This window comes from Crotalus tigris, unplaced genomic scaffold, assembly GCF_016545835.1.
Source record: "Crotalus tigris isolate CLP2741 ecotype Arizona unplaced genomic scaffold, ASM1654583v1 scf7180000017753.6788120, whole genome shotgun sequence".
Classification (NCBI taxonomy): Eukaryota; Metazoa; Chordata; class Lepidosauria; order Squamata; family Viperidae; genus Crotalus; species Crotalus tigris.
The window spans coordinates 1,261,151-1,282,106 of NW_024096615.1; the positions used below are offsets into that span (position 1 = coordinate 1,261,151).

Sequence of the window (20,956 nt, forward strand, 5' to 3'; positions counted from 1 at the left end):
TTCCTTGATCTTCCTTGTTTCTAAGTGGTATTTCTTGATTAGGTATTCTTTGGTCTTCTTGTTCTTCAGCTTCTTTTCTTTCATCTGTTCTAGCTTGCTTGCATGTGATCTTAACTTGCTGATCTTATTTTCTAGTCTAACCTTCCATTTTTCGGGTGCACTGTTTGTTTGTTTTTCTTTTTTGTTGATTTTGCATCCCAGGTATTCTGTTATAACTGCAACTGTGCTGTACATTAGTTGGTTTGTTTCTTGCAGTGAATTGGTGCTTATACTTGATATTGCAGTATTTGCATCTTTTAATGCTTGTGCTAGCTGTTTCTTTGGAACAAGCTTCAGTGCAGGTAGCCTTATTCTGTTGTTTTTGTGCTGTTCTAGATGCTCAGTTATTCTTTGTTTCAATTCTTTTATTTCTTTAGTTAGAGGGTTTTGTTCTTCCTGAGGAAGAGGTGCCTGGTTTCCAAATGAGAACAGTTGTATATCTCTGCTGGATTCCTTCACTGCCAACTCCCCCTGGTTTGCCTCTACATTCTGAATTACTTCTGGTAAGGCTTTGATTTCTTTGCCCTGAGTAAATCTTTGCAGTTCGTCCAATTCTGTTTCTGTGAATTTTATTATTATTATTATTATTGTTATTATTATATTGCACTTGCCTTGACCCCATGGAACTCTCTATCACCAGAGCTGAGAACTGCTCTCCCCACCCTTTTGGCCTTCCAAGGGTATTAAAACTTGATTTTGCTGATTGGCTTGGGGCTCTGGAGGTGGGATGATGGGTAAGAAAACTTCATCCCTATATGGTTTGTCTCTTGGTTCCTGGTTTATTGCATTTTTAAAAAATTGAAAAAATTGCATAGTTTTAAAGTTTTAACTGCTTTTCTATTTATCTTTTCATGATTGGTAAGCCACCCAGAGTCACCTTATGAGTGGCATATCAATTTAATAAATAAATATCATAAGTCATACTTGGAAAAATCATGTCACAACTACTGACCTTCAGATGTGTCCATTATGAACAGCAGGAAGGGAGGAGAAATAATTTTCTAATTTCTGGACAGGCAGGAAGAAGGATTAGTGGGCCATTTTATAATAGTAAAAAGCCCAAATCACTCCAGAAACTGGAGATGCTACCCCAATCTGTTTCATTTTATCTCCTCTGAAATAAATCTACTGTTATTTATATATTAACCCAATTTGGAGAGCTCCTGCTGGAGGACTTTACCACCTGCTAGTGATTTACCTTTATGGTGGTTGTTTGCAGTTGTAATGTAGTGATCTCTCTATTCATCTGATGCCATATCAATCCTAAAATAATCCTAACCCTAGCAAGGCTTAAAGATTCCCAACAGGGAGCCCCTCTCCCCAAACTGTGTTAAGAGCAGAGCAGAAATGTAATGGGTTTGTGGCATTGCACCGCTAGAATGTGCAATATACTCCTCTCTGAATTTGAGAAAAGTTTCCATCAAATCTCCTTTGCTCCAGCTATATTGTTTTCTTGGCAACAAAATGGAAGTAGTTTACTTTTGCTTTCTTAGCTTCCCAGTCTAGTTTACAGCAGTGGTAATTTTTTTAATTAGCACAGAAAGCCAGTCTGCATTGTGAATGTTTACTGATTAAGTCAACAGCTGCATTCCTGCATAAAATTAAACCAGGATTGGTGAACAAGTCAGAGGAGTATAGTTCACATATCATGCTAAGCCAAAACAAATGTGTTCAGACAATAACAAATAAATTACATTATAGTTCAAGATTAGACATCCAGACCAATAATTGAATCTAGATTAGTCAAGATTTAGTTACTGAAATGAACTGAACTAACATATCCTATTTATTTCAATATATTTACCAGAAATATGAATAAATCTGGATCTATTTCATTGTTTTCAGTTGAGCATCCTACTATACTAAATAATTGGACACAAGATTTCAATCTAGCTGCAGTTTTTATACTGATTAAATAAAGGAAGTGTGACTTTGTAAAAATAAGAGGAGTGAATCAGGATTCCAGCCATTCATGTGGCTTCCATCTGTGTTGTACAACACATCACCCAAATTATAAAAACATAAAGTTGGCCCAGATCCGGACAATGCCCTACCTACTTTATTATTGTCTTCTCATAAATGGCCAAACAGACATACTTGAAAAACTCATAACATGGATGTATTGTATATAATTCTGAGGTAAGAAAAACAACCATAAAGGCTAATAATCATTAAGTCTTCCATGATATTGTCCTTTAAAGCGTTTAAATTGGCAGTCATTACCAGACTTAATGACATCATCTGCTACAGTTCAATGATATAGAAACAAGTATTTTTTTTAATATGGTTCCACCCTAAGGATGTAAAGCATCACTCAGATGTTGTTGCAGCAATAGAAAGTCTGTCTTCCTTAATAACATGTCATCATACTTTATTAGACTGCCCCAATTGTGAGATTCTGGAAGTAGAAAAGAACATATCAGCACATTAAAACATATTAATACATGAGTCCATGATTAATGACTTTAGTCAATTAATTAAGGCCAAAAATATTGTAAAAATTTTGAGAAATCCTTCGATTTATGTGTTACACTATAATGTCTCCTCTGCTCCAGATGTTGTAATATTCTGTCATAGAAGCGATCTATTCTTCTAGTCATGTTTTATACCTTTTCCATCACTATAATCTTTTTCAAGCAGGATGATCAAAAATTATACACTGAAATTGTATTATAGATTTATAATAAATCTAAGATTTATAATTGGCTTTCCCCCTCAATTTCTTTCCTACTGAAGCTTTACATGGGTTTTGCTTTTTATTCAGCAATTCCACACTGTATTGAAATGTTTAATGAACTGTCTACCAATAAATAAATCCTCTGGATCAATGTTTTTCAAACTTTTCAAACTTAAGATATGTGGATAACTTCTAGCACAATCCTGTTTTGACCAATCATGTTACTTGCATTTTTGAGATGATGTTTACTTTGACGTTACAGTAATACCAGTTACAATATTTTGCTAAAAAGATCCATTATGTGATAAAGAATACAAATGCATTGTATTTAGGCAATTTAGGAAAGAAAGCAAAACAAAAAGAACCCCAAAACAAACAACCTCCCAATGCTTCTAGTTTATTGTTGTTAATAATACAGAAATAATAGAAATATTAATAGAGTAGAAAGCTATAATCAGTCTCCTAAAGAGGGGTCTTCAAACTTCACCCTTTTATGAGTTGTGGACTTCAACTCCCAGTATTCCTCATCCAGGAAAACTTCCTTCTGCAGTCTGAATAAACAGAAATGTTTTTGTAAGGACCCACCCCACTTTGCATCTTAAGAAGACAGAACTTTTGGAATATTTCTTCCAACAGGCATCTATATTAAGAGAAAATGGTTGCAGGTGTTCTAGACAGGACTTGGAGGCTAAGCCCTATGGTTCAAAGTTTTAAGGGGTTCCCAGCAACCCCACCCCACCATCCTTCCAGTGACAATCCCAGGCATTACATTTCCACCCCCTTTTTCCTCACTGCCAGTGGAAGGGACACTTCAGAGGGGAGTAGATGAAAGCTGATGGCCCCATTGTTATGGTTAGTCCTTTTGGTGGTATCCACATTCAGTCCCTTTTGAAGTTGTACCAAAGGAAGTGAGGGCCATAAAACCCCTTTGTTCATCCCCCTTCCCCTTCATCGTATGACAGAATCCAGAGAGGGCAGAATTGGGGTTTTCCATAGTAGATAACTAGAGATGAAATATAATTGGATTCTGACATCCTGACCCCTTAAAAATAAGATAGATCCAGCTGAAAGAAAAACAAAACAGGTATAAAATTTAGTCAGGCTTTTTAGGATACTCTGTGTGAAACTTCTTTAGTAGCTTTGGGGCTCTGACATGACGTTTATGGACCCACTCATTTTGTGAGGCAGGGAGGTGTTTCCATGCAACTAGGTACTGAGTCGCTCCATGATATCTCCTAGAATCTAGGATTTCCTTTATTTTGAAGTGTTATTCGCCCTCCACCATGACTGGAGGTGGTGGTGAGGGGGATTTTTGGCCATAACAATGACTGATGCTCTGTTTTCAGCAAGCTTCAATGAAAAATTGGGTGTATTTGCCTGAGATTTTTGGGTAATTCTAATTCTACTGTTACTGGGTTTATGATTCTTTTAATTGGAAAAGGCCCTATATATTTTGGTCCAAGTTTTTTACAGGGTTGTAGGGACTTTAGGTATTTTGTAGATAAGTACACCATTTCTCCTCTAATGAATGGTGTAGGCTCAACCCTTTTTTTATCAGCTTGTGCGTTGTATGTCTGCCTAGCTTCATCTAGTGCTTTCTAACTATTGGCCAGGTGTTTTGTAATTGTTCCATCCATTCTTTCAGTGATGGGATCGTTGGTTCGTTTGGGGTTAATTCTGGCATGGGGTTGAAACTTTGACCAGTGGCTATTTGAAAAGGAGTGTAACCTGTGCTGGAATGGACTGCATTATTGTAGGCAACTTCTGCAAAAGGGAGTAGCTCCACCCAATTTGTTTGCTGAAAATTAATAAAGCATCTTAAATATTGCTCAAGTACTGAGTGACAGAGTTCTGTTTGTCCATCCCCTTGTGGATGATGGCTAGATGTCAGTCCCTGAGTGGTCCCTAAGAGGGATAAAAATTCCTTCTAAAATGCAGACGTAAATTGCACTCCCCTATCAGAGATGATGTGTTGGGGTGCCCCATGCAATCTGTAAATGTGCTGGACAAAAAGTTTTGCTAAAGATTTTGCGGTGGGAATCTTTTGGCAAGGGATAAAGTGCACCTGTTTGGAAAACAAGTCCGTGACTATCCAGACAACAGTATTCCCATTGCTTTCTGGTAATTCCACTATAAAATCCATGGCTATTTCCCTCCAGGGGGCTGAGGGATTTGCCATTGTTTGTAACAGTCTGGGCAATTTCCCTTGCAACCTCTTTGCAGTTGCACACTTTGGGCAGCTGACCACGTAACTTTCTATGTCCTTTTTTATGGATGGCCACCAAAATTGCTGTTTAATTAAGTGTAATGTTTTTGCAAATCCAAAGTGCCCTGCTGATTTTGTGTCGTGGCAAAGCTGCATGAATGTGACTCTTTGGGTTGTTGGTATATATAACTTTTCCCCTACCCAAGGCAGCCCGTCTCTCATTGTGCACACATTTTTGTTTTTCTGGAACCATTCATCTTTTTCCAAACTTTTCCGGAATTCAATTCTGGTTTGGCTGCCCAGCTGTGGTTTTAATTTAGCTTGGGCTCTGGTGGTTACTGGCACTGCCAGTTGTGATTCTACCATCATCGCTTTAGAGTCGTTGGCTCACGTGCTGTTATATTGGGGCATGTGAGAAGTTCTTTCCCACTGTCAAATGCTTGAGCGTAAAATGGAACTGGTGAAAATGCTGGGACCAGCGGGCTTGCTTGGGGTTGAGCTTCCTGGGTGTTTTCAGGGCTTCCAAATTTTTGTGGTCAGTCCACACCTGGAAAGGGATTTTGCTGCCTTCAAGGAATTGGCGCCACGTGAGTAATGACCAACGTATCCCGTACGTCTCTTTCTCCCATATGGGCCAGCGCTGTTCTGTTTCCATGAGTTTTTTGGATGTATATGCACAGGGTTGCAATACCTCTTCATTGTTTTCTTCTAATAGTACAGCCCCCACTGCCACATCACTTGCATCCGCCTGTATTATGAAGGGCTTATCCATGTCTGGGTGCCTCAGTACTGGTTCGGCAGAAAAAAGTCTCTTTAATCTCTCAAATGCTGCTTGGCACTCCATTGTCCATGTTAGTGGCTGGCTAGGTTTTACTGAGGATGCTTCCTTCGTTTTTAGTAAATTCATGAGGGGATGAATTGGCGGTAAAAGTTTGCGAAGCCCAGGAAACTTTGCAGTTGCTTTCTTGTGCGGGGTGGTGCCCATTCTAATACTGCTCTGACCTTCTCTGGGTCCATTTCAATGCCCTGTGGGGATATGCAATAACCTAAGTAGTCTACCCTTTCCTGGTGAAATTCGCATTTCGAGAGTTTGGCATATAGGTGGGCGGCTCGCAGTTTTTTTAAGACCACTCTGACTAGGTTGATATGTTCCTCTTTTGATTCGGTGAAGATAAGAATGTCGTCCAAGTAAAGCAGGACCCCCTTAAATAGGTGCTCCCTTAGAACGTCATTGATTAATTGCATAAATACTGCAGGGGCCCCTTGTAATCCAAATGGCAAGACTTTGAATTGGTAGTACCCCAATTTTTTTTTGCCATTTTTGAGTGGCATTCTACAGCCCGATGCCCATCTTTCCCGCACTTGAAACACCCCATTTGCTTCTTGGCTGTAGCCGATGGTTTCACTGGTTCACATGTCAACCCAGGCGGTGAGCGGCTCAATTGTTTTCCTCGGCAGTGCTTCTTCAGAATGTCGATTTCTGCTTCCTCTGCCAAGACGTACCATTCCTGAAGTTGGTGTGGGTCCCCTTGGGGTAGGCAAGCATCATATAGGTCATAATTTAGTCCATCTTTGAAATGGCTAAGGAGGATGTCTTCTGGCAAGTTCAGTTTGCTGGCAATGGCCCAGAATTCTTGCATATATTCGACTACCGGGCATTTGCCTTGCCTCATTGTTTTTATCCTTTCGCAGGCTTTGCGATCAGCCAGGGGGTCCTCAAATCGCCTTCTCAGAGAGGACATGAAGTGGTTGAAGTCGTTGAGCTCTGGGGCTTTGGAATCGTGCAAGTTCACCACCCAATCTGCGGCCGGCCCATCCAGGGCAGATTGCATGATCTGGATACGGGCTTTGTCACGGGGGATGTGCCGCCCGTATTCCCCCATGTAGTTGAGGATTTGGGTTAGGAAAAATCCCAAGCGTGTTGGCTCCCCCTTGAATCTCACGTCCAGCGGCGGGAGTCTTTGAATGGATCGGTGCCTTCCTTGTCGGTGGTAGTGTCTTCCATCCAGATCGCCATCTGTGGGTCGGCGGGGTGTGGGGGCTACTGGATCAGCAGATGTCCCCAGGTCTGCAGGTTCCACTTCCCCCTCAGTATCTCTTCCTTTGCGGCTCCAGGAGCTGGGGCAGCCGTAGGGCTCAGAATTCTCCTCTCCTAGGGAGTTGAGAGTTCTGTTCATTAGGTCAATAGCTATCTCTAGGATCCAGTCTGAGTACGGTGCCCAGCTCCCTTCCTCTTCACTTGCATGCAGGGATTTGTCCATCTCCTGCTTCCATTCTGATTGGTTGGCCCCCCGTCTCAGGGTCACCTTCCTTGATTTCTTTTCCCATTTGCCTTTCTTTCCAACGCCCATTGACCACCGAGGTTTGTGATCCCATGTCTCCACTACCTTTTCTCCTGAGGAATCTGACCTCTCAGATCCTGACATCTGGCAGGGTTTCAGTTGGGGTAGCGGCTCTCTTTCCAGGGAGTTTTCCCCCCTTCTTGCTCCATTGTCTGACATGGTAATTTTTTGCAAAATCCCCCGGCAAGGGTCTCCCTTCCAGGTGGATTAATTTTGCAAGTCCTGTCTAATGTAAGGACCCACCCCACTTTGCATCTTAAGAAGACAGAACTCTTGGAATAATTCTTCCAACAGGAATCCTTTATTAAGAGAAGTGGTTGCAGGCATGCTAGACAGGACTTGGGGTTCAAGCTCTTCCATTCAAGGTTTTAAGGACCCACCCCACTTTGCATCTTAAGAAGACAGAACTCTTGGAATATTTCTTCCAACAGGCATCTATTAAGAGAAAATGGTTGCAGGTGTTCTAGATAGGATTGGGGGCCACGCCCTATGGTTTAAAGTTTTAAGGGGTTCCCAGCAACTCCATCCCACCCCACCATCCTTCCAGTGATAATCCCAGGTGTTACATTTCCACCCCGTTTTTCCTCACTGCCGGCGGAAGGGAGACTTCAGAGGGGAGTAGATGAAAGCTGATGGCCCCATTGCTATGGTTAGTCCTTTTGGTGGTATCCACATTCAGTCCCTTTTGAAGTTGTACCAAAGGAAGTGAGGGCCATAAAATCCCTTTGTTCACCCCCACCTTCCCCTTCATCGTATGACAGAATCCAGAGAGGGCAGAATTGGGGTTTTCCATAGTAGATAACTAGAGATGAAATATAATTGGATTCTGACAGTTTTTCCATCCCAGGAGAAAGTAGCAGTTCTTTCCTTAGATTTACTATCAGTTAAACAAAGTTTTATTTCTTGAACAACTTTTGTAGCACTTTCTCTGCCTCTGATAAGATCTAATTTGCACCTCAGCATATTACTGTCATCTAAGGCCTTGTTTTCCACTTTTGCTGTTATCGCATATCCAGTCCATGAGTATTAAGTCATTATTAGGTGCACCTATTTCAAGGTAAGACTTTTCCTCTTCATCTAGTACTATCCTGCTACAGCTTTAAGTTGCATAAATGTGTAGTTCTTTGTCATCTTTGAGGTGAGATTAGATGACCTGTTGTGGCAGTGATTAGAGAGTTGGAGTACTGTGAGGCAAATTCCCCTCTAATCACTTGCCAACTTTAACTGCAGTATTTTCTTCCCAGTACAGGATCTCTCTGGGCTGGAGGAAAGTAACTGGCCCAAAGTCATCCAGTCAGTCTTCATATCTAAGGCAGGTCTGAAACTCTCAGTCTACTGGTTTCTAGCTTTGTGCCAAAGCAGGACTGTTCTACTCTCGCTTTAGGCATGAAAGCCAGCAGGGTGACCTTGGGCCGGTCACTCTTTCTCAGTCCAACTCACCTCACAGGGTTGTTGTTGTGGGGAAAATAAGAGCAGGAAGGAGTATTAGGTATCTTCACCACCTTGAGTTATTTATAAAAATAATAAAGAAAGAATATAAAGAAATATGTTTTTTTCTTATAGTAGTATTCTAAAATGCATTTTTACTGTTAAATGCAGCAATCACCCTTTTTTCTTATGGCAGCTTTCAGAAAATGAATATTTGAAATGGTTATTCTAACTTATTTGACAGATTCCCTATACTTGTCAGTTTCAGCCACTTTCCTCTTCCCAAAGTAAGAACTGGCTTGCCAGTTACAGTAATTCCAATTTTCACACTCTGTGGAACTGAGTACAACTCAGTGTCATGGCAAATTCAGCCTCACACCTCTCTGGAGTAATTTTTGCCTTGTCATTTTCTCTTTGCTTTCTTTTTTTTCATATGCTTTTAAATTGGAGGATGCCCAGCTAGTATGTAAGAAGAGGGGCAGATAAACTAGCCTAGAGAAACTCAGATAAGAGCCCTGAAATCAAACCTACCATGTTTGTGCTGCACTGCTCCATCAGCAGGTGCTTGCTCATCAGCTGTTGACATGGTAAAAGGGAAAGTCAATAAAGCCAGAAGGGAAAGCAAAACACTTTGCTTATAATAGTTGGTACACTCAGAAATCAGGACAGTGCTATTCTGCAGTGACTTGGAACAGATGCAAGACCAGCAAGTTTTGAAACAGAGACAGCAAATTTCATGCCAGCATTATTTTATGCCAGCTAAAGTTTAGGTGGTTAGCCTTTACCTAATAATAGGGGCAAGCCCTAAGATTAACATAGGCAAGGTTCAAATGCAAACCTTTATTTTTCCTCCTTAGCTTCCTTATCCCCTTTACCATCTTGCCTGGTGAAAAATTAATGAAATGCAAAAGCTAGCACACTCTTTGTGTAAACCTAGCATTACAATGTTATTCAAATACAGATTTTTGGCATTTTTTTCCTCGTGAGAAGATTCTAGTGTTTTTAATGCGGCTAAGCTATATTTTGTACTGTCATTTCTACTGTACAATAATTAACTGCCAGGCTGGCAAGATAATCTATTTCTGTGTAATTTCCCATGGTTTCTGTAATTATTTAGAGTCACCTTTTCTCTCCAGGGTTGTTACTTATGGAGCAGAACATCGACATAGTTTAATATGAGTAATTTCTTAGCAAGTAAGTTATACTCATTAGATAAAGCTGCTCCTACAGAAAAAAAGGCATCTTGGGAAATAATTATGAAACACGCAGATAGGATAGTTAATTTATATAAATATAGTATAAATATTAATAACAGCATTTCTAGGTAGTTCCATTTTTTGTTCTTGGTAATAGCAAGAAAATCACTGGCACCTTGCTGAAATCAGAATTGCTCTAATTATTAGATCTATGGAAAATCTACTTGTAGAGTCCCACTTTTGTGAACTAAGGGTCCTTGAGGACAAGGGACACTATTTTAAGAAGCACCTGTAGGGATCAGATTGTCCTTCTCCCTACCAAAGACTGATCTGTTCCAGACAACATTGTAGTTCACCTTATCCATCTTTTATGTCAATGATTTGGATCATTTCCTCACAATCTTCATCACAAGCTTGCAGGATAAGTTAAGCTGAGAAATTGGGACTGGCTCAAAATCCCTTGGTGAGGTGGGGCTGAGCAAACCAGATAGTCATTCATTGATCTTAGTCTTCAATGGAGGATCCCCCCTCCAGCAGTATTGCAAATCTATTGAACATTCAGGAATTGTTTATAAAAAGCAGCCCTTCACTACTCCTGTTGAACATTTTCTTCAATTCTAGCCAGTTTCCTGGAGCCCTTGTAATAACAACGTCTTTGAACAGTTTCCCCCATCATTTGCAGCCAAAGGACAAGGACTTCTAAGGCCTGCATGGGAAGCTACCGTTTGTGATTACTTCTGATTATTGCGGTGAATGTCCTTGCATGGTCATCCTGACTCTAAAGCCACAGACTCGTTTTCCCAAGTAAAGCAGGTGGCTAAAACAAGAAGAGACCTGGGTGTTAATTTGTTTCCTCGACTAAACTATACAGAAAAACAAAACAAAACATTGCTCAATTTTCTTTTACAATTCTTTTACAATCGAAGCAGAGTTCAGGAAACCGGTGCATAGTTAAAGAGTTTACTCTTTAGGAGGAAAAACATTATATAAATTGCAGTGAGATGCCCGGGATTAAGTCCCGCAGCGATAAAGGCAAACTGCAAGAGTCGCGCTTAAATCTCCGCACATTTATCCTTTAGAACTAGGTTCCGCCCGCCCCTGCCAGCTGGCCCTGCCTTAGCAACCTTGCTATCTCCAGGATCAACGAAAATGGGGCGGCTGCTTTAAGCAGGACGAATAGCAGCAGCGCCCTGGAATTCGCCGCGTTTGCTCGTCACAATGGGATAGAAGTGGCCTAATAGCCCGAAGGTGAGGCGGGGCCCCAGTGGAGAGCCGCGCAAGGGTGCTTAGCAGCCTCTTATTGTCTTGCACGGAGGATTCCCAGAATGGGTGGAAAGCTGACGACCTGGTTGGCCGGTTAATTCCAACATCCGTTTCCAGTTAATGCATCCCGGGGACTGAGTTCCCCTCCTTTTATGACCAAGGGGCTTCGGGGTATGAATGTCAAGTAACATCTTGATATAGATAGCAAAAATTAATGCGAACACCCGCTTTTCTTAATTAGTTTTCCTAGCGTCCGCACGTTTTGATTGTATGATCCTTTGATTTGTGGAGAAAATGCAAACATTCTGCACTGGAAGTTACGGCAATCCAAGAAATGTAGCTAAGGACTTTTAGAGGTAAGAAAATGAATAGTTCCGCCCGTTCTCCATTATTTTCTCGCCGATCCATGCAGCAGGCAACAAAGAGCAGGCATACCAAACCATGCCTCGCAGGCATCCTTTCCTCCTCTCCGGTTTCTGAAATGGCTGTAGGTAAACAAGACAATTTCTGCAAAACATATTTTTTCTCAGCCTAATTCTATACGTACCGGACCTTTGCTTCTTTGTATCTTTGTATCCAAATTTGAAACTTTTGCTAGGCTTTAATCCGCATATTAATTTGCATAGACTTTCTTCTGAAAGATATTGCAATTCTGTCAGGATTTTAATGTGCTGAGGACAGCAACAACAACAGCCTTTGGATCAGACATCTGAGAATCCTTCCTGGCTGTCTATCTGTCTATCTAGTCATTTATTTATAAAATTGATTGGCTGCAAATCTTACTATACTGCCCATCTAACTCTGGGTGGCTTACAGTCATTAAAAAAATCTACTTTAAAACATAAATAAATTCAACCCCAAAACTAAAATCTAAGGACACATGGAGAGAGTGGGGCAGAATGGAGGGGAGGTGGGATCTGTTGTTACTTGATCAACCACCTCCACTGTGCTGTTCCGCCATTGGGGTCACAAGCCAACTGACAGAGCCAGGTCTTTAGGCCCTTAAGAAAGGATCAGAGGGTTAGAGCCAACCTCACATGGGGGGTGGGCGAGATCCTCCAAAAAGCAGGAGCAACAGTTGTGTGAAAAACAGTCATAAGTCACTTTTTTCAGTGCCATTCTAACTTTGAACAGTCACTAAATTAACTATTGTAAATCGAGGACTAGCTGTAGTCATAATTGCATGTTTTAAGCATACTGATTTTGACATATTGCATTAAGCCATGATTTGTTTAACATAGTTTATGAACTAACCACAACTGGCTGGATTCCCAGAAAATTATTAAATGCCATATATTTTAACAGATGTGGGCTGTATATAAGAGCAATGGAAAAACTCAGTTCCTTAGAATCCTGGAATATCAGGATTCTAAATTATACTGAGATCATCCAGGGATAAGGAGGGGCTCTTCACCGCAGACAGTCATGCTCTCCCCAATATTTACATGGATCTGAATGCTACATTATTTTCACAATCTTTTCAGGATTTGAAACACTCTTTCTTCTCTTATAATATAAAACTCTGTGACTGTAGAAGAGTTTCTTTCCCGAAGAGCTCAGAAAAAGTATAGGTAAATAGAAGAAGAACATTATATTGAATGGTTCTAAAAGAAAAGAAGAAAGTGATTAGAAATTATAAAATGAAATTTGACTGCATAGGCTTCACACTACAACTGCAGCAGAAATGCCAGAAATGCTATTATAAGTTGGCATGGTAACAGGAGCTCCTCACTTAACAATCACTTAGTGATGAGGTTCCAGTCCCAAATATGTTTACTAAATGAGGACTAACAGTATTACTATTAGTTTATTTCTGTTTTTTATATATATAACTCAAGGCAGTGAACAAACCTAATACTCCAGCGTCCTATTTTCAACAACCCTGTAAAGTGGATTGTGTTGAATGAAAGTGACAGGCCTAAAGTCATCCAGCCTGCTTTCATGCTTAAGATAGGCCTAAACTCACACTCTCCAGAAGTAATATATATATCAATATACAGCCAAATCTATTTTAATTCATTACTTAAATATGTTTCTTAGTACAAGTTTTCCTCAATTTATGACCATTTGTTTAATGACTGTTCAAAGTTATGATGGTGTTAAAATGACTTATAACTGGTTCTCTTACTTGTGCAAATTGTTGTTTGTACAGCATTGCTTATGACTTAGCATGTTGTATGATTATTATTTGTTCTGTATGTTCACATGCAACAATAAGCTAGCTAGCATTCACTATTGATAAGAGATTAATTCTTGGAATACTGCATAGCAGGCTAGCATTGCTGGTAGCAGTCTGCATATTTCTCATTTCTCTGCTGGCAACTCAGCCCCACATTGTGACAGTGGCTTGTTAACCCAGCTCTTCTTGGGGTATTGCCAGGAAGCAAATTATTTGGTGTTAACAGTCAAAGAGTAAATGTTTGCACATGCCCTTTATTGTACACATACTGTATATTGAGGTTTTTTGTGTATTAACTAGTCCAGGGGTAGGCAACCTCCGCTGCCTACCCCTGAACTAATCAATCCATCAACAGCTGTATTTTAAAAGGTTGTCAAGGTGACTGTTGCTGCTAGTGTTGACTGTTGCACTGTTGTGATTTGGATCTATGACAGATGACATATAATTGAAAAAGTAGGATCAAAATAAAAAGGTTGACAGGCAGAGTGATTTAGGGATTAAAAGTAAGAAATAGAAAGCCAACCAGAGTTTCTGAATTTCAATCATTTTTCAACAAAATGAATTTTCCCACTTAGGCTAGTAAAATGCTCAGTTTAGATATGGCACTGAAAACAAATCCTAGGTTTGGAATGATATTGGATATAATATTGAAAACAATATTATTTTGTATCTGAGTTTGGATTTCTGGTGAAGCCGTTAACCAAGGCTGAATTCTGCCAATTCTGATATGGAGCCGATAAGAGCAATAAGCAAGTAGAGGCTAATCAAGTTTTCTGAGTAAGGCACCTTAATCCCTGCCTGAAGCCCTGCCTTCTGTTTTCCTGTGGTTGGATTTTCAAAATATGCACCCTAAAATATGGTTTACTAGTAAGTGTTATGTAAATTCAGGGCCTTGGATTTAGCAAACTATGGCTCAGTCAACCACGATCATTAAATGATTAAGAAATGATTTAGTTTACAAGGGGCTAGAAATTTGTTTGAATACAGATGACTGAAGGTTGAATAGGAAAGAAGACTGGACTGGGTGCCTTTTGGATCTGATAAATTATTTGAACTAACCAATTCCTTTATTGGTTTAGTTCATTTTGTTGATATCATTTCTAAAAGTTTTTTTTACAACCTTGTTATATTTCAGAAATATGTAAAATACAAAGAACAAGAAAAAAGGTTAAAATGGAAAAAAGCAAAATTAGGGAGTGCAGACAAAAAGGGAAAAGAAGGTATAATCTGTTAAAGGAAGTATAGCTAATGGGTTAGAGAATAAGAATGATGATCTTGACGGAAATATGTGAACTCTGTTATCAAAGCAATAACATCAAAGGAAAAACATCTCACATTCACAGCAATAGAAAATATGTAGAAAAGCTCAGGGCATCACCTCCCTAATTCACATGAGTGTGAGAAGGAGAAAGACATACCCCACAATCAAACTAGCAAGATTTTGTTATAACCAAACTTAGTAAAAGTATTTTTTAGCCTTTTGTGGGTTGGTCTAGCTCTGTGGTGGTGAACCTATGGCATGGGTGTTACAGGCGGCATGCGGAGCAGTCTCTGGTGGCACGCGAGCCATTGCTGGGCTCAGCTGCTCCCTCCTTCTCTCTGCGCATGCACAGTCTGAGAATAGGCAAGAGGCTATAAAAGAAGCAACTTTCTGCGGAAGCAGCATTTGCTGCAGACAGCTTGAGAGTGAGCACAAGTTGGAGTGGACAGCAAGCGAGCATGAGCTGACAGTTCGGTGGCCACGCCCACTCAGTGGCCATGCCCACCCGATATCCAGCGATCCGTAAGTGGGTTTTGGGTTGCAGTTTGGGCACTCGGTCTCTAAAAGGTTCGCCACCACTGGTCTACTGGTAGGTTTGACAATGGGGCTCTTCCTTGCAGACTTTTTCTGAACTTTTTGTTCTGTTATTTTTTCCCCAAAAGTCACTAATCTAATGAAAAAATTTATTTAATTTTGTGGAACTTATCCTGGCAGGTGACAAATTTAATTTCTTATATCAATATATCTGCAATTGGAAATTTGGGCATCAAACCAATACAGATTGATCATGAATAATTGTTGGATGAGTTTATCACAGAAGTTCTGTCCAAAGGGCATGGCTATCAGATATGCAATCTATATCAATTGATCTCCGACCCTGTCAACACAGTCTTGAAATAGGAACAAGTTTATAGTGCAATTTTAATAGTATATAGTGCTACCTATAGTTTTTGTTCAGGATCCATTCTTAATGATTAGATGAAATAAATTTAAAGACAAATCTGTAATAATATGAAGAGGTCTCTGTGAAATTGTTATAATTTCAAATCCCAATTCATTCTCCCAGAGTTTTAAAAGATGTTGGAAAGAACCTCCTGTGTTTTATTATAATGATTTTATGTAATCTCAACCAGATTCCTTTTCAGGTAATTCTTCTTCTGTGCAAGCAACAATGATATCATGTATCAAAATTCAGATGCATGGCAACTGACTTATATTTATGACGGTTGCAGTGTCCTAGTCATGTGATCTCCTTTTACGACCTTCTGACAAGCAAAGTCAATGGGGAATCGAGATTCACTTAACAACCTTTATACTAATTTAACAAGTACAGTGATTCACTTAACAACTGTGGCAAGAAAGATCATAAAATGGGGCAAAATTCACTTAATGAATGTCTCACTTAGCAACAGAAATTTGAGGCTCAATTGTAGTCTACCTGTACTAGCTTATATTAACTATTCATTACCTTATTAGGACAGAATGTGTGCTTGGCATGCAAAAGGCTAACTTCCTGTATGCAAATTTGGAACTTGAGATGCTTAATATCACTACCATCTACAGTGAACTACCAGGATCTAACCTGATCAGTGATCAGAGCTAGCATCTTTAATTGTATGTGTTATATATTATGTGTTTTTAAAGCCTCATCCTAAATATTTACTCCCTTTGTGGGTAGTATGAGATTTTATTATTTATTTATACCTTTCAAACCTACAAACTATATAAGAGATTACCTATCTGACTGATTTGATCATTCCTTTCAAGCATCTATGTAGCTAGATAAGCCTTTCCTAACCTAGTGTTTTCCAGGTGTGTTGGATTTCAATTCCTATCATTCTCAACAGGAAATACTGATTAAGATACCTATGCTAACTGTAGAAGATAAAGCTTTGCTGGATTTGATAGAGTGGGCATGCTCCTAGCCCCATTCTTTGAAGATTATCAGCTGATGGGAACCAGGAAGTGTGCTTTTTCTGTGGCAGGCCCTGGCCTGCAAACAATGTTTCCCCATGGAGACAGGTTTTTCCGCAGACTGGAAGGGGCATGGTTTTGTGTGCTGCCTGCATTTTGTGGATGGGACTTTGCTTGTTTGTGTGGCAGCCCAGTACTGGTCCACGGATCGGGTCCCTGCTATAGGCAGCCAAAACTGTTTAGCCTCCACAAGAAATGGAGCATATCTAATTCTACCACTTGAAAATAGGTCCAAAAAGGCAGGCAATGTGATTAGCACAGAATAGATATAATTTAAGTGTTTACCTTCTACTTAAAGAATCTTGTGGCATTTTAAAGACTATTAAAAATTCATTACAGCATAAGCTTTTATGGTCTGCAAAAGCGGATTATAATTTGTGAAAGCTGATGGCATCATAAATTTGTTAGATTTGAGGGAGTCTTTCCATTTATTGTTGAAAAAGTCTTCAAATTTATTGTTATAGAAATCATTAAATGTATAAATACTGTTCCTAGTTTAAGTTTATTGAGACAACCTTGAACAAATGCAGGCAATATAATAAATTATATTTGTTTTTATTGGTGATTTAAGAGGAACTTGGAAGCAAAATAAACAATCTGTGTCCTTGGAGTGACTGGCAACATGAGTAATCAGCTTGCTTGGAGTGAACGTGAGTATCTATTAAATGCTTACTCCTACTAGATATGTCTAGTATATCTTTTTTTTTTATTGAAAATTTTTAGGTTTTACAAAACAATTCCCTTCCCCAAAGTATATCTTGACAAGTTACAAATAGCATTATATTGTAGTGTCTTACCTCAGTGGTGCAGCAAAAAAATATTTTTTTCTTCAGGATTGCATGTTTAGATATCCATGTAAATAACAAGTAATATTAATAACAGTATAGTAGGACTATTTCTCTTCCTTTTGTGGCTGGAGAATATCCTTGACGGAATTGCTTATTCTACCAAAAGGCAGAGCAGCCAGTCATGTATTCTATTCACCCCAAGGACTATCCTCAATGACTAATTAGTTGGTTGATGGGAGACATCCCCTGGGCTGCTTTTCCTTAGTTTATCTGAGGAGGTAAGGGGTCTGGAGCTCAGAGGGGTCAGAACTACACAGAGGAGAACAGCATTTTCCTCTTCCTCCTTAATAAAGGCAATCACTCTACCTCTGGATTTTTACTATAGGTAAGAGATGTAGTGCTTGCTAAACACTCCTCAAGATCACTTGTCTACATAGTATCCCAGAAAGATCTGCCCTCAAAAGAACCTAGAGATATCAGTAGAAGTCTTCCTGTGAATTTTCACTCTCTTCTCTGTGAAGGTTTAAAAATAAAAGGAGCATCAACACAATGCAGTCCATTGAAGTATGGGAGAACATTACTTGTTCTTGCTCTGTTATTGTAGGTTGGCTATTTAGTGGTTTTACTTAATAAAATTGTATAGAAATTTCAGCAATTTGCAAAACGTTATGTTGGAGAAATGGAGCAATCACAGTGGTTAGAAGTTCTAGGATCTATAGCAGATTACAGATATAATAATAATAATAATAATAATAATAATAATAATAATAATAATAATAATAATAGTCAATTGCAAAAGGCGGCCTTATTAGGAACTGCTTCCATCCTGCGACGATACCTGTAATACCATCAAACATCCACATCTGCCTATCCCAGGTCCTGGGGAAGGACTCGATAGGTAGACAAAATGCCAAATCCAGTCTGAACATCTGGCTGACTGTGCGATGATCGATAATAATAATAATAATAATAATAATAATAATAATAATAATAATAATAATAATAATAATAGTCTGGATGAGGAAGATTGCTACAAATACTTGGGTATCCTTCAAGCTGACAACATCAAGCACACTGAAGTCAAGAAAAAGATTAGAGGTGAATACATCAAGAGAGTGAAGAAGATCTTAAAGTCCAAACTCAATGGAGGAAATACCATAAAGGCAATCAACACCTGGGCAATCCCAGTCATTAGGTACACAGCTGGAATAGTGGACTGGACTCAAGCAGAACTAAAAGCAATGGATAGGCAGACCAGAAAAATAATGACAATGACTCATGCCCTTCATCCACGCAGTGACATTGATAGACTTTATCTACCAAGGCAAAGAGGTGGGCGTGGAATGCTACAAGTACATCAGATGGTTGAAGAAGAAAAAATGGCTTTGGAAGAATATCTGAAGAACAATGATGAAGATGCACTGAAATTAGTATATCAGGAAGGCTTAATGACTACTGGAGAGACCAAACTGGCCTACAAGAAAGACCAAATGAAGAACAGAATAGAGGCATGGGAAGACAAGCACTACATGGCCAATACATGAAAAAAATAGCTGGGAAAGCAGATAATAATAAAACCTGGCAATGGCTAAGAGCAGGAAAATTGAAGAAAGAGACCGAGGGACTAATTCTGGCTGCAAAAGACCAAGCCTTAAGGACAAATGCATATAAAGTCAAAATTGAGAAGACAGCAACAGACAGTAAGTGCCGCCTATGCAAAGAAGCTGAAGAAACAGTGGACCACCTGGTAAGCTGTTGCAAGAAGATTGCACAGACTGACTACAAGCAGTGGCATGACAAAGTAGCAACAATGGTGCATTGGAAGATCTGCAAAAAATATCATTTTGCATCATAAGCAAAAACTGGTGGGATCATAAAATAGAGAAAGTCATAGAAAATGATAAAATTAAACTGCTCTGGGACTTCAGAATTCAAACAGACAAGCACTTGCAACATAACACTCCAGACTTAACAATTGTTGATAAGAAAGACAAAAAAGTCTGGATAGTGGATGTGGCAGTGCCTGGAGACAGCAGAATAGAAGAGAAAGATCTGGAGAAGATAATAAAATACAAAGACCTACAAATAGAAATAGAAAGACTGTGGCAAAAGCAAGCAAGGATAGTACCAATAGTAATAGGCACCTTGGGTGCAATCCCAAAACAACTGGAGCACCACTTGAACACCATTGGCATTGATAAATTTGCCATTAGTCAATTGCAAAAGGCGGCCTTACTAGAAACTGCTTCCATCCTGTGACGATACCTGTAATACCATCAAACATCCACATCTGCCTATCCCAGGTCCTGGGTAAGGACTCGATAGGTAGACGAAATGCCAAATCCAGTCTGAACATCTGGCTGACTGTGCGATGATCCATAATAATAATAGTAAAGTTGGAAGGAACCTTGGAGGTCATGTAGTCCAACCCCCTGCTCAGGCAGGAAACCCTATACCATTTCAGACAAATGGCTGTAAAGTCTCTTCTTAAAAATCTCCAGTGTTGCAGCATTCACTGCTTCGCTTCTGGAGGCAGGTTGTTCCACTGTCAGGAAGTTTCTCCTTAGTTCTAGGTTGCTTCTCTCCTTGATTAGTTTCCACCCGTTGCTTCTTGTCCTGCCTTCAGGTGCCTTGGAAAATAGCTTGACACCCTCTTCTTTGTGGCAGCCCCTGAGATATTGGAACACTGCTATCATGTCCCCCCTCATCCTTCTCTTTATTAAACTAGACATACTCAATTCCAGCAATCGTTCCTTATATTTTTTAGCCTCCAGATTCCTAATAGTCTTTGTTGCTCTTCTCTGTACTCTTTCTAGAGTCTCAACATGTTTTTTACATCGCAGTGACCAAAACTGGATGCAGTATTCCAAGTGTGGCCTTACCAAGGCATTGTAAAGTGGTATTAACACTTCACGTGACCTTGATTCTATCCCTCTGTTAATGCAACCTAGCACTGCGCTGGCCTTTTTGGCAGCTGCAGCACACTGCTGGCTCATATTTAGGTGATTGTCCACTAGGACTCTGAGGTCCCTCTCACAGTTATTACTATTGAGCAAGGTACCCCCTATACTGTACCTGTACATTTGATTTTTCTTGCCTAAATGTAGAGCCTTACTTTTTTCAGCATTGAATTTCATTTTGTTAGATAGCACCCAGTGTTCAAGTCTTTTCCAGATCCTTCTGTATCTTAAGCCTGTCTTCTGGAGTGTTGGCTATTCCTGCCAGCTTGGTGTCGTCTGCAAATTTGATGAGTTCCCCATCTATCCCCTCGTCCAAATCATTGATATAGATATTGAAGAGCACTGGGCCCAGAACAGAGCCCTGGGCACCCCACAACACACTTCCCTCCATGTAGTTGCCGTTCCATTGAGGACCACATGCTGAGTACGACTGGTCAGCCAGCTCTGGATCCATCTAGTGGTGGTGCTTTCTACCCCACATTTTTCTATCTTGTCAAGTAGTAGGTTGTGATCTACTTTATCAAATGCCTTACTGAAGTCCAAGTAAATTATGTCCACAGCGTTCTTCTGATCCACTAATTTTGTCACTTGGTCAAAGAATGCAATAAGATTTGTCTGGTATGATCTATTTTTGACAAACCCA

At 39.8% G+C, this 20,956-nt stretch overlaps 1 protein-coding gene across 8 annotated transcripts in view; it reads left to right on the plus strand.

The window, feature by feature from the left end:
• The first annotated feature begins 493 nt into the window (after nucleotides 1-493).
• The window catches only part of VWA3B (von Willebrand factor A domain containing 3B), a 129,406-nt gene continuing 108,943 nt past the window's right edge, over nucleotides 494-20,956 (plus strand). For 2 of the 8 annotated variants that reach the window (XM_039340653.1, XM_039340658.1), the window contains exons 1-2: nucleotides 11,175-11,507; nucleotides 17,137-17,215. In XM_039340653.1, coding sequence (XP_039196587.1) covers nucleotides 17,188-17,215 — 28 coding nt within the window. In that variant the 5' untranslated portion in view covers nucleotides 11,175-11,507; nucleotides 17,137-17,187. Of the gene's footprint in view, nucleotides 543-10,979; nucleotides 11,137-11,173; nucleotides 11,508-17,136; nucleotides 17,216-20,956 lie in introns of those variants that run through there. The other 6 variants (XM_039340657.1, XM_039340659.1, XM_039340654.1 and 3 more) reach the window with 5 other exon arrangements.